The sequence below is a fragment of the Megascapheus bottae genome, chromosome 1 (genome assembly GCF_031878675.1).
Source record: "Megascapheus bottae isolate mThoBot1 chromosome 1, mThoBot2.hap1, whole genome shotgun sequence".
In the NCBI taxonomy this organism is placed as follows: Eukaryota; Metazoa; Chordata; class Mammalia; order Rodentia; family Geomyidae; genus Megascapheus; species Megascapheus bottae.
Genome location: NC_143509.1, coordinates 90,995,602 through 91,010,167, shown reverse-complemented (window position 1 = coordinate 91,010,167; position 14,566 = coordinate 90,995,602). Strand labels below are relative to the sequence as shown.

The 14,566-nt window shown below is 32.4% G+C and overlaps 1 protein-coding gene across 2 annotated transcripts in view; it reads right to left on the bottom strand.

Moving 5' to 3' along the window:
• Ncam2 (neural cell adhesion molecule 2) overlaps window positions 1-14,566 on the bottom strand; it is a 329,220-nt gene that overhangs the window by 16,954 nt on the left and 297,700 nt on the right. The window contains exon 16 of one of the 2 annotated variants that reach the window (XM_090348127.1): window positions 9,856-13,260. The exons of the other annotated variant lie outside the window; for it this stretch is intronic. Within the exon in view, the coding sequence (XP_090204253.1) occupies window positions 13,154-13,260 (107 nt within the window). The 3' untranslated portion in view covers window positions 9,856-13,153. Of the gene's footprint in view, window positions 1-9,855; window positions 13,261-14,566 lie in introns of those variants that run through there. 2 annotated transcript variants of the gene reach the window in all.

The following is a 14,566-nucleotide window of genomic DNA, read 5'->3' as shown; positions in this document are numbered from 1 at the left end:
TTCCCAAATATCCACAAGGGCAGGCCCATCCAGATACAAGAAGCTTTTAGAACCCCCAACAGACCTGACCAGAAAAGAACATCCCATCGCCCCATCGTAATCCGAACTGGATCAATAGAGACCAAAGAAAGGATCCTAAAGGCAGCCAGGCAGAAGGGATCAATCACCTATAAAGACAAACCAATAAGAATAACTCCAGATTTCTCAGCAGAGACCATGCAAGCAAGAAGTGACTGGAAGCATATATGTCATGCCCTGAAGTCAAATAACTACCAACTAAGAATACTGTACCCAGCTAAGCTCTCATTCATGACTGAGGGAACAATAAAAACATTCCATTCCAGAGAAAAGCTGCAACATTATGTAGCAACCAAACCAACATTACAAATAATTCTCAAAGATGTTCTACACATAGAAAACCAACATAAATGCAATACAGAGAAAGAAATGGCCCGAAACATCATACCATCTAAGAACCACAAGAACTGTCAAGACACAGGCCCTAATGTAAGCTTTTAAAAATGGTAGGAACTAATAAAAATCGCTCAATCCTAACTCTCAATATCAATGGACTTAACTCTCCAATTAAACGGCATAGACTGTCTAGTTGGATCAAAAAGCAAGATCCATCATTCTGCTGTCTTCAAGAGACACATCTTAGGCCAAAAAACAAACATTTTTTGAAAGTCAGAGGCTGGAATAAACTCTATCAAGCTAACGGCCCCCACAAACAGGCTGGAGGTGCCATCCTCATATTAGATAAAATAGACTTCAAACTAAAATTAGTGAGAAAAGACAAAGAAGGTTACTACATACTACTAAAGGGATCTTTCCTCAAGGAAGACATAACGATCCTAAATATCTACACACCCAATCCCGAAGCTCTGAACTTCATCAAGCAAACTTTACTTTCACTAAAACCATACATAGATCGAAACACAGTGATTGTTGGTGACTTTAACACACCACTCTCACCTTTGGACAGGTCAACAAGGCAAAAACTCAACAGAGAAACCTTAGAATTGAACAACTATATAGACCAACTAGATCTAACAGACATCTGCAGAATATTCGACCCAGCAACAACAAAATACACATTTTTTTCAGCAGCACATGGAACATTTTCCAAAATAGACCACATCTTAGGCCAAAAAACAAACCTGGACAGATTCAGAAACACTAAAATTATTCCCCGCAATCTCTCAGACCATAAAGGCATCAAATTGGAACTGAACACACATCTCCACCAACGAAAACCCTGTAACTCATGGAGACTGAACAACACATTGTTGAATCACCAATGGGTCATCGAGGAGATCAGAACAGAAATCCAACAGTTTATGAAATTGAACAATAAGGAGCCCACAAAAAAACAGCCACTTTGGGACACGGCAAAGGCAGTACTCAGAGGAAAATTTATAGCTCTGAGTGCCTATAACAACAAGTAGGAAAAATCGCAAACCAACAAGTTAATGTCTCAACTTAAGCTCCTAGAAAAAGAGCAACAAACCAACTCTAATCCCAGAAGAAGGAGGAAATTATTAAAATCAAAGCAGAATTAAATGATTTGGAATCCAAAACAATCTACAGATAGAATCAACAAAACAAGGAGTTGGTTCTTTGAAAGAATTAACAAGATTGACAAACCCTTGGCAAATCTTCCCCCAAAAAGAAGAGAGCATACTGAAATAAACAAAATCACAGAGAAAAATGGTAATATCACGACAGAAATTACCAGGATACAGAGTATCATGACCGAATACTTCTCAAACCTTTACACTAACAAATTTGAGAATCTAGAAGAAATAGATGAATTCCCAGCCAATATTAGCATACCCACATTGAACCAAGAAGAACTATCCCAACTAAACAGGTCTATTTCAAGCACTGAAATAGAAAAGGCAATAAGAGACCTTCCACCTAAGAAAAGCCCAGGGCCAGATGGATTCATACCTGAATTCTATAACGTCTTCAAAGCAGAGCTCACACCAATACTCCTTAAGCATTTCAACGAAATTGAAAATGAAGGTTCTTTACCAAACTCATTCTATGAAACTAGTGTAACCCTCATCCCCAAACCAGACAGAGATTCATCAAAGAAAGAGAACTATAGGCCTATTTCTTTGATGAACATCGATGTAAAACTTCTCAACAAAGTACTGGCCAACCGTCTACAACAACTTATCAAAAAAATTACACACTATGATCAAACAGGGTTCATCACAGGGAGGCAAAGATGGTTCAACATATGCAAATCAATTAATATAATTCAACACATCAAAAGGAGCAAGGACAAAAATCACATGATTGTCTCAATAGATACAGAAAAGGAATTTGACAAGATCCAACACCTCTTTATGTTAAAAGCTCTGGAGAAACATTCTTCCATGAAACATTCTTCAATATAATAAAGGCTGTATATGACAAACCCACAGCTAGTATTATACTTAATGGCGAAAAGCTAAAGCCATTCCCTATAAAATCAGGAATGGGAAAAGGATGCCTATTCTCTCCACTCCTCTTTAACATAGTATTAGAATTCCTAGCCACTGCAATAAGGCAAGAAGCAAGCATAAAGGGGATCCAAGTAGAGAAAGAGGAAGTAAAACTTTCCCTCTTTGCAGATGACATAATTCTGTATTTAAAGAATCCTATAGGCTCTACTCCCATGCTCCTTGAGCTGATTCAAAACTTTGGAAGCATAACAGGGTATAAAATTAACCTCAAATATCAACTGCCTTCCTCTATGCCAACAGTGAGAGGAATGAGGCAACAATCAGGAAAGCAACTCCTTTTGCAAGAGCCTCAAAGAAAATAAAGTACCTAGGCATTATCTTAACTAAGAATGTAAAGGACCTTTTTGATGAAAACTTTAAAACCGTGAAAATGGAAATTAAACAGAACTAAGGAAATGGAAAAACCTCCCATGCTCCTGGATTGGAAGAATCAACATCGTGAAAATGACAATCTTGCCAAAAGCTATCTACAAATTCAACACAATACCCATAATTATCCCAATGGCATTCTTTAAAGAAATAGAAAAGGCAATCCACAATCTCATATGGAATAATAAAAGACCCCGTATAGCAAAAACACTTCTTATCAGAAAGAACAGCGCTGGAAGAATTTCAATACCAAACTTTAGACTCTATTATAGAGCTATAATTCTCAAAACAGCTTGGTACTGGCACAAGAACAGGCCTGAAGACCAACAGAATAGAACTGAGGACCCAGATATTAAACCACAGACCTATGGCCACCTAATCTTTGACAAGGCAGACAAAAAAATGGAATGGAAGAAAGATAGCCTTTTCAACAAATTGTGCTGGCAGAACTGGTTAAGCACATGCAGAAAACTAAAGTTGGATCCTTCTTTGTCACCCTGCACTAGAATTAACTCCAAATGGATCAACGACCTGGAGGTAAAAGCTGACACTCTGAAAACTTTACAAGAAGGAATAGGAGATACACTAGACCTCCTTGGCACAGGTTGAAACTTTCTTAATAAGGACCAAGGATCACAACAAATCAGAGAAAGGCTGGATAAGTGGGACTGCATTAAACTGTAGAGCTTTTGTATGGCAAAGGACATAGCTAGTAAATTAATTAGGAAGCCTTCAGAGTGGGAGAAGATCTTCACCAACCATACAGCGGACAAAGGTCTCATATCTAAAATATATCAAGAACTCAAAAAAATGAATCACTTCAAAACTAATCTCCAAAGTGACAACCATCCCCCATTTAAAAATGGGCCAAAGACTTAAAGAGAGTCTTCTCTGAAGAAGAAACAAAAATGGGCTATAGACACATGAAGAAATGCTCAACATCTCTGGTCATAAAAGAAATGCAAATCAAAACAAGTCTAAGATTCCACCTCACTCCAGTTAGAATGGCCAGGATCAGGAAAATAACAACAGATGCTGGAGGGGATGTGGCCAGGAGGGATCACTACTACACTGTTGGTGGGAGTGCAAGCTCGTTCAACCACTATGGAAAGCAGTATGGCAGTGCCTCAAAAGGCTAAACATAGAGCTCCCCTATGACCCAGCAATCCCACTACTTGGCATTTACCCAACCATCCAGAAACTAGGGCTTACTAAATCAATTAGCACAACAATGTTCTTTGCAGCGTTATTCACTATAGTGAAATATAGAACAAACCTAGATGTCCCTCAGTTGATGAGTGGATCAACAAGATGTGGTATTTGTACACAATGGAATTCTATGCTGCTGTCAGAAAAAAAGATATCGACCCATTTGTTAGGAAATGGAAAGACTGAGAAAAAAGCATATTAAGTGAAGTATGCCAGACTCAAAGGAAATTTGGCTCAATGGTTTCCCTCATTTGTCATAATCAGTAGAAACCTTGGGCTCGACTAGGAGAGATTTGCAATAGAGGAAAACCTTGATACATAAGGCCATATAGTATGAAGCTAATTGAAAGGACCTCCAGGATACTGAAACAAAAGCTATATAATGAATGATTTTTGTCCTTAATGTACTATTTTATCTCCCATCTCTTTTGCTCTCCCTTGGTTATATCATATTTTTACAGTATCTCACTTTGTTATCTGATATGTTGGATATATTTGTATTTGGTTATTTGAAATTGGATAGGGAAGGGGGGAAAATCAAGATGGGGGGTGGGGGGAGGGTAATGGGGACCAAGACATGTGAAAGGATATCAATGTATGTGAATTAATGAACCTTCTATCTGGCAAATATCATGTAACCCTTTTATTAATTACAATAAAAGTATTTAAAAAAATAAAGAATAAATGCGAAAGACAGAGTAGGCATTGAATTCTAAAACAAAAGGTCCATGCCAGATACCAGTGGCTCATACCTGTAATCCTAGCTACTCAGGAGACTGAGGTTTAAGGACCAAAGTTCAAACCCAACTCAGGCATAAAGTCCATGAGACTTTTTTGCAATTAACTATCAGAAAACCAAAAATGATGGTGTGGCTCAAGTTTTAGAGCATTATCTCTAAACTGAAGAACTCAAAGACAGCTCCCAGGCCCAGAGTTCAAGACCCATAACAGACAAAAAGAAAAAGAAAAAAATCAACAAGGCACAAAGGACAGTCCAGCAATTCACACACACACACACACACACACACTCACACACCCATATATATGTGCATATATATATGTATGTACATATAGGTGTACATATATATTCCCATATGTACACACATATACCTACATGTAGGTGTCTATATACACCTATATATATATATATATACATATGTGTGTCTATATAAGTATACACACAGATATATATGGTAAGGAATATCAAAAAATACACAGCCAGGAAATTAAATGTGCTTCAAGATTTACAAGATAGCTAATATAGTCATGTGACATGGATCTGCCCCTGAAATGCATATTCAATCTTGCATATCTCCAGTTTTATGCTTACTTCCATCCTATACAAGAATTTTAAATCTTGGTTGCCTTCTGAATTGAAGAAATAATAATCTGACTCATATATTTCTATATAGTATGTAAATATAGTATATACATATATACATTTTATATATAAACAACATATAAATATATATTTAATAATGTTGTTAGAATTAAGCAATCCTAGTACCTGTAGTGGCATATGCCTGTGATCTCAGTACTTGAGATGTTGAGGCAAGCAGAGGATGATGAGTGAAAGCTAGAGTGTGCTACGTAGTGAGATACATCTCAATCATGGAAGCACGAAAATTTAAAATTATTGTTGTCATGACCTAAAGTTCTACTAGAAAACAGAGTTTATTAAATGGCAGGAAAATAAAATGCTACCTGCATAGTGATGCATAATATGTATTTATGAGAAGTGAATAAAATTATTTCAAGTAATTATATGTTTTTACCAGTCCTGGGCCTTGAACTCAGGGCTTGGGCATGGTCCTCTGGCTTTTTTTTTTTTTTTTTTTTTTTTGCCAGTCTTGGGCTTTGGATTTTCTCAAGGCTAGAGCTCTACCACTTGAACCTCAGCACCACTTCGGGCTTTTTTCTATGTATGTGGTGCCGAGGAATGAAGCCCTGGTCTTCGTGCATGCTAGGCAGGCACCCTACCACTAGGTCAAACTCCAGGTCCCGGTCCTCTGGCTTTCTTAAGGCTAGTGCACCACCACTTGATCCACGCACCACTTTCAGCCTTTTCTGTGTATGTGATATGGAGGAATCATACCCTTGGCTTTGTGCATGCTAGGCTACCAATCTACCAGGAGGACATGATCCCGGCCCTAATAAAATTACTTTATATAAGCCATATTCTGTAATGTCCATTCGAGTGCTTGTTCAAATAGATGCTGCTTGCTTTTAATAATTTCTATTGATAATACTCATAATATTAAAATAATCATTTTTTGTTTTATCCTTCAGCAAGACATAAACAAAGAACTTTTAAGAGTTTTTATAATTATATTCACTTACTGTCCTACTTGAAATATGTTAAACAGTATGAACCAAGGAAACTGGACACGTACCACTTAAGTATTTGTGAATGCTTTTATGTACTTCTGTCAATAGTAGAAACTGCTCACAATGCATTTATTTACTCTGTACTGGTGTTTTACAATAGCATCTAAATATTGAGATAACCAAATGAGAATTTTGTAGAAGTATTAGACATTAATGTACTACAAAATATACTGAAAGTTGTTTATATTTTCAAGAAGATAACTTAGATGAATCTTATAATGACTTATCTTTTACCTACACACTGACATAATTCATGAAGAGAATATTTATTACTGGTTACTGACTACATAAACAATTGTGAGGTATTGAGATTTGTCAGGTTAAGAATGAAAACACACAAGTACAAAAAAAGTTGCACTGGTAATAAAGAAAACACAAAAAACAATGCTTTTCCTCAGTTTTCTTTATTACAATGGAGACACAGAGGTACAGAATAAAATAAAATGACATTAAATATACTATGAAACACATGCTTAGAATCACACAGAATTGTATATTATTTGGTGGCTTTAAATAATAGGTGATACTGAAGGCAATGCACTTATAATGTACAAATTTTATCAATAAAATAATTGATGGAAGTGAAAGCCATTAAAATGAACAAAAAAGTCACTTTAAAATAGAAATGTTAACATAAAATCAATGTAAAATATGAGATAAAATATTACTGAAATAAATTGCATGAGTTGTAGATGTTCTTTTGAAGTTTTCTTTCAACCGACCAGAGAAAGAAGGCTACATAAAAGTTTATTAAAATATCCATTAAGTAGATTTATGAAATTATGTTTATATGAAAATCATGCTGTCTTCATGTTATGTAAATTTGAAATATTTTATTAATTATAATAGAAATTCCTAAATAAAATATGAATTCAAGTGCACATACACAGATTAATATGGAATGCTCCTACATTTAATACAGGAGAACTGGATTTGTTTATTGGTAAAATGAAATTTAATTCTACTTGCATAAATTCATTTTCCAAAGTAGATAGAAGTCCACCAACAAAGCACACCAACTACATTTGAACACCAGTTAAGCATATATGGCTTTTCATATTAATATTGTCTGATACTGGTCAACTAAAGTTACAAAGTACTTTTTTTTCTTTTTAACACTTATTGATAAAAAATTTAGTCTTAGCAAACAACCATGATACTAACCATTACTACTAAGATTATTACATTCCAAAGCTTAGGCAAAGCATAAATCTAAGTAGGTTAGAAAAATAAAGTATAGAAGACAATATACTTATTGTTATAATTTAGAACCCTTAAATTATTGATAGTAACTTTTGAATTCTATATAAATTGTGATCATGCTTACAATAGGGTGTCTGTGTTTTTCTATTGCATTTGTGTGATGAAACAGAGGGTATTACAGCTTTATTTAAAAGTTAGAAAATAATGTAAGTATAAATTAACACTCCAATCTATATGATGAATAGGAAAAAGACATAATTAGATACTGCAAAGATTTGGTTTTTAAGTACTAAAAATATTTCAATCCAGTAATACCATTTGAAAAATAAGACTACCAACTACTGATGACTGATGATTAAATAACAGTCTATATTATTTGTGGCCTAATCAAGTTAGAAATGATTATGCAGCTACACACAATTGATCTTACTTACTCTTTGTATATTTTAAAGAATCATACTATTTAAGAATGGGTATGTTTGATATGTCATCACTCTGAATCAACATCTGGAGTTTTGAGATTACAACTGTGTATCACTAAACATAGTTTTTATTTATATATAATTATTACAAGAGCTAATTATGGAATGTTTATATATTAAGTTACTTAAATATTCAAATTAAGTTATTTATTTAATGTATTGGATTTAATGAGAGCATGTTACATATTTCTATACAATTATTGTATGAAGACTTTTTCAATGATTAGGAAATAAGAGTAGAATGATTAGGAAATAAGAATAGAAAAATGAATACTATAAATTTCAGGTTAGGAAGGAAGAGAGAATGATAGAGTACTCTGTGTGTGTGTGTGTGTGTGTGTGTGTGTGTGTGTGTGTGTGTGTGTGTCTTTGTGTGTGGAGAGTGAAATAATTAAAAAAATTAGATATAAGTAAGAAAATAAATTTAAAAATGAAAGCTCATTTAATCTAGGCTCACTTGAATATTGCTGGAAGGATCTTATATTGTATTTCACAGATATAAACTAAATCACATAAAATTAAAATTTATGTAGTTCATTAATATATAGTTATATAACTTTATCCATCAATTGGAATCCTAGAAATTTATAAATGCTAAATTATAAATGATAGTATCTAAATTAGGTTGTACCATTATTAAAACTACTTTTTAAATTTTTTACTAACACTACAATAACTTAAAAATCTCTTAACACATCCAATATTTCCATTACAATGAAATAACCTTGTTTCAAGATTTTTAATGGCTGGGGGATTGGCCTAGTGGTAAGAATACTTCACTAGCATGCACAGAGATCAGGATTCCTTCAAACCACATACATAGAAAAAGCCAGAAGTGGTGCTGTGCTCTAGTGGTAAAGCTCTACCTTGAGAAAGCCCAAGGACAGTTCTCTGGCTCTGAGTTAAAACCCCGGAACTGGCAACAAGAAAATTAAACTTTTTGATAAGTTTTAAATTTTAAGAAAATAATACATTACCAAATACTGCTTTTTTAATGGCCACAACTGAAAATACTACCAAAATAAATATTGGTAAGCATATCACTATATATTAACCTAAAATGTATTTTGAAAAGTAGATCCTAGCATATTATATATACATATGTATATATAGATGTATGTATATATCTATATATACACATATATACATATGTATATGTATGTATATACATATGTATGTATTATATATTATGTATACATATATGTTATTATTTTTTTGATTCGTGGAACTTGAATTAAGCCTGGGTGTTGTCCATGAGCTCTTTAGCTCACGGTTATCACCCTACCCCAGATGCCACAGCACCACTTCCAGTTTTCTAATGGTTAATTGCAGATAAAAAGTCTCACAGACTTTACGTCCCAGGCTAGCTTTGAAACGCAATCCTCAGATCTCAGCCTCCTGAATAACTAGGATTACAGGTGTAAGCCACCATTCCCGGCTTCCAAGCATATTTTCTTCCCTTTTCTTTCTTTCTTCCTTTCTTTCTTTCTTTCTTTCTTTCTTTCTTTCTTTCTTTCTTTCTTTCTTTCTTTCTTCCTTCCTTCCTTCCTTCCTTCCCTCCTTCCTTCCTTCCTTTCTTCCTTCCTTCTCTTTCCTCTTCCTTCCTTCCTTTCTTTCTTTCTTTCTTTCTTTCTTTCTTTCTTTCTTTCTTTCTTTCTTTCTTTCTTTCTCTTTTTCTTTCTCTCTTTCTTTCTTTCTCTTCGCCAGTCCTGGGTCTTGAACTCAGGGCTTGAGCACTGTCTTTGGGCTTTCTCAAGATTAGAGCTCTACCACTTGAGCCACAGCACCACACTCACCTTTTTATTTTTTCCTATGTATGTGATACCAAGGAATTGAAGCTGAATCTTCTGGCATGCTAGGTAAACGCTCTACCACTAGACCAAACCCTGGCCCCCAAGATATTTTCTTAATACACTGATTTTACAAATATCCATTTTGAACTGCCAAAATACCTTATAACTTAAACTTTTTATTTCCTCATTTTAAGAGTACAATATATTAAATTACTTGCAAGGATCGATAAGAGATCTAAAAGTACGTGTCTATCATGTCCAATACTAATGAATCAGTCTTAAATTCAATAGTATACAATTTGAAATTAGAATTCTCCTCATTTTGACTTAATTTTAAATCACCTGGGCATTGTCATATAAAGAACATTTAAATTTTGTTAGTATCCCAATTAACTACACCCACATATACTCTGTAGTATGATGTGTACTAATGGCAGGAAGAAATGCTGAATTTTTAAAGAAGTTTAACTTATTTGCAATGGCATTATTTGTCTATATAGTTATAAGCAGCCCACAATCATGTTAATATATTTTAATAGATTTATGTGTAAAATTTTTACATATTTTGAATTCATTAAGAAAAGATAGCAAGTATTATAGAAATAATAAGTATTATAGAAACGCTCATGTTTACAGGACCTGTGTGTGTGTGTGTGTGTGTGTGTGTGTGTGTGTGTGTTTTCATTCATAATACTTAGGAAAAGACTATTCCTTAAAACCAAGTCTTTGCAGGGTATGAGTTCAAGATGAGAATTTAAAGTTTTTGAAATTTATTTTTCCATTTTTTATTTTGTTATTATTATTTTGCCATTCTGGGGCTTGAGCTCAGGGCCCAGGGCACACCGTCCTTAACATTTCTCAAGCCTAGTGCTCTACCTCTTGAGCCATAGCACCACTTCTGGCTTTTTCTGTGGTATCTAGGACTCAAAGCAGGATTTCATGCATGTTAGGCAAACACTCTATCACTAGGCCACAATCCCAGTAATGGGTCTTTGAAATTTCATAAGGAAAAATACTATAATGCTTACTCCTAGGCATTGTCTGTGGGAATAACTGAAACATAAATTGTATTTTCTCTCTTATAGCAATCTGATAATGATATAATCTTGATAAGAATAAAGAGATAATTACTACTGGTAAATAGAAGAGATAATATAGTCTAAGAATGGAATGAAAGGAAAACCAAATATTCCAAAATGAACGTACAAAAGAATTATTGTGATATCTCAGAGGCAAAAATAGTTACTTAACTAAATCATTTACCTCAATCATTTTTATAAAAAGATATCAGGAAAATTTGGAAAATTGTAACATTGAAAGATATTTTAAATGTACCATTAACATACCAATGATTTCCTATTATACACAGTAATATCCTGCACTCATTTTAATATGTAACTTCATTCATCTTCAGTAACTAGACTGAATGAAAATGTAATTGGATAGACATACTATTAGAAGAAACAATGCACTGCCAGATTTTAGGGCTTCAGAAAAAATGAAGTCAAGTAAAGATCATATAAGTCGGTCTAAAGTATTTTCAAAAGATTTTTTTTTAATCCAAGAAATTAAAATCTCAGATTTTACTTACTGTAATGGGGTTGATTCAACATTTACAATTTTGTGTTTCACAATTTCTTAGGAAAATTAAGGCAAACGAAGTTTGAAAATATTTTCAAAGAATTCATGTACAAGTATTCACTAGGAATATATGTTTGTCCCAATAAAAGTTTATTAATATAAGGGTGCAAAATTGACCTATTTGGAGCTTCAGAAAATGTACTATGCCTTAAATTAATAATTCTGTTGATTTAAATTTTTTCCTAAAATTTTAAACCTGTAAAAACCTATACATGGGATTTCTGTGTGCAAGTGTTTTTGACTGTTCTTTCTATTGCTGCTATGAACCTTATGTTTCAAAATTTTAGAGTACTATTTTAATGTCAATTACTCACTACATATTCCAAGTTCCCCAAAATTTCTTGTGATCTCAAATAAAAAAAATTTCTATACAACTTTATTAATGGAATAGTTGTAACTTGTAACTGCATTTAAATACGGTGATATTATTAATTTTAACATTTCTGGATTTTTGAGAATTCCCCATTTCCCCTCAATATTTCCTCAAATGAATACTGTCTCAAAAAATTATGCTCTCAAAGTCTACAGAATTCACAACCACAGTACAATTAATTATCCTATATACAGCAAAACTTTTCCCTAGCAATTGTTTTGATGTTCATAGTACATGTATTAGAATCTAGCAAGCAAAAGAAATACCTTTCACATTTTAAAGTTACTGAAAATGCAAAGATAAAATTCATTTCAAGGTACTTTTTAAAATCGAACTTCCTCAAAAAATCAGATTCTTTCACAGTCTCCTCATCTATATTTCATCTCTATGAAAGTAGAGGCTGAAATATTTATGTCTCTAGTTCTTGCAAAGAATTTAAGTCTGAAGCGTCCAAGATGCAAAGAAATTTGCATATAATGATAGAGGGAGAAGACTACAAGTCAGCTCAACATGTAATCTGAATTAACTGACTACAACACTTTATCCATATTCGAATTTAATTAATTTACTCTGGCATAACCAAAGACAAACATTGTCAATGAATGAAACATCAAATTTAAAGGAAATACATTATTTTGATATTATTCCTAATGGCATTTCATATCAATAAAGGGAAATAGAGACACACAAATCTGCTAAGATATTATGATCTGCTTTACAACAATGATAGAGTGAAATATAGATATGTGAGTAAAGTGGGAAATTTAACTTTAAAATTAACAATTTAAAACACAGCCAAGGGTTTTTGTAATTATATATAACAAACGACAACTTATATGATGTATGCTTATTAGTATTAGGTTATCTTTAACTCATTAAAAACAGACTAGAACAAGTTCCAAATATGTATCACGATAGTTAACAAGTTTAACTTTGGACATTAAAGGAATTCTGAGAATCAGATTTGTTAGGAAACTGGTAGGTATTAGAAACAATCACAATTACATATTTTTCAGTGACTTTTGTGAGAAATATCTGCAGTGAAAAGCTGAGAAAATGGAGAATTAAAAATTTATAATTAATTAGAATTCAGAAAACTTTTATTCTAATTTTAGATTCATTTTATTATTTAATTTTTACTTTGTAGGGCTCAAAAGAATGATTATAGATATGACAGTGTTAAAATACATAGGACAAACTTATGGCTACAATGAAAGAAAACCCAGCAGCTCTCAGCTGCCATGACTGTCTTCCATTTTCACCTTTATTCGCTTCACAGCAATTATCTGCAGGATAAAAATTGATTTTAAAAATCGAGCAGGAATAACATAATTACAAAAAATGAATAAAGTCACAAACATGAAATAAAAAACAATAGAAAAGAAAAAAGAGAAAAAACATTAATGCAGTATCTCTACTCAGCCATTAACAATTACCATAATACAAATGATTAATACATGATCAAACAATTTGAGTTTTCACATAATAACATATCAATCAATATCTGTAATATTTTTTCTTTTTACTTATTAAGCATACTAAAATTTACTAAAATGTATTTATTCTTATTAGATATTAAGTTGGATTCTTCAATTTTTGCCATCTATATTAAAGTAAAAAAATCAACTTAGAGGAAATGGAATCTATTAATCTGCTATTATTGGAAATTCACAGATTACCTTACATATGAACTCCTAATACTGTACAATATTAAAAAGTCTACTATATTTAATTAAAAGGTATATTTAATAACAGCTACAATATTTTAAAATCCATATCAGCTACTAAGGAAAAGGTTACCAAGGTAAGATTTAGTTACTTCTGTAATAAATTTATTTAAGAATAACTTGGGATCTTTAATTAAATTATTTAAGAATAACTTGGGATCTTTAATTAAATTGTACCATGATATTCTCTATTCTTATGTCACTGAATATTAAAAAATAATATTGAAACCAAAAATAATGAATATAATTTATAGATATCTTTTTCATTATGTGCTAAACCAAATAAATAATTTGCTGAGCATATTACCAATACTTAGACTTTACTGAGATTTCCATCCTCCAGTGGACATAGTGCAATCACACCATTTCTTTGTTTTATATTTCAACAACATAGATTTAATCTTAAGAAAATATTTCTCTATTTGGCATTCATTACAATGTTGATGATTGATGCGATGAGTTCTCCAGTCATAAAATGTTGCCATTGTTTTGCAATATCATAAAAATCACTAAAATAATTTTACATTTATAGTTGATTATAGATATAAAGAAAAATTAAAAAATAAAAATTATCAGATTTGTCAGCAATATATTTTTTAGTGATTCTTATTTTTCCTAAGTTGTCAAATTTGAAAAAGAAAACATACATACATTTATTGCATTACAGACAGTAAGCATATTTTATCATCAGATATTTAGAATGTATGAACAAAATTTAATATGTATTAAATTGATTAAATTACAATATCATTACTTCATAGTAAAAGTAAGAGCAAAAGGAAGCAATTACTATGGTGTAGTCAGTAGTTTCTCCGGGTAAATAAAAACATTCAAACATGTTGTACACAAAAGGAATGTGGAATTT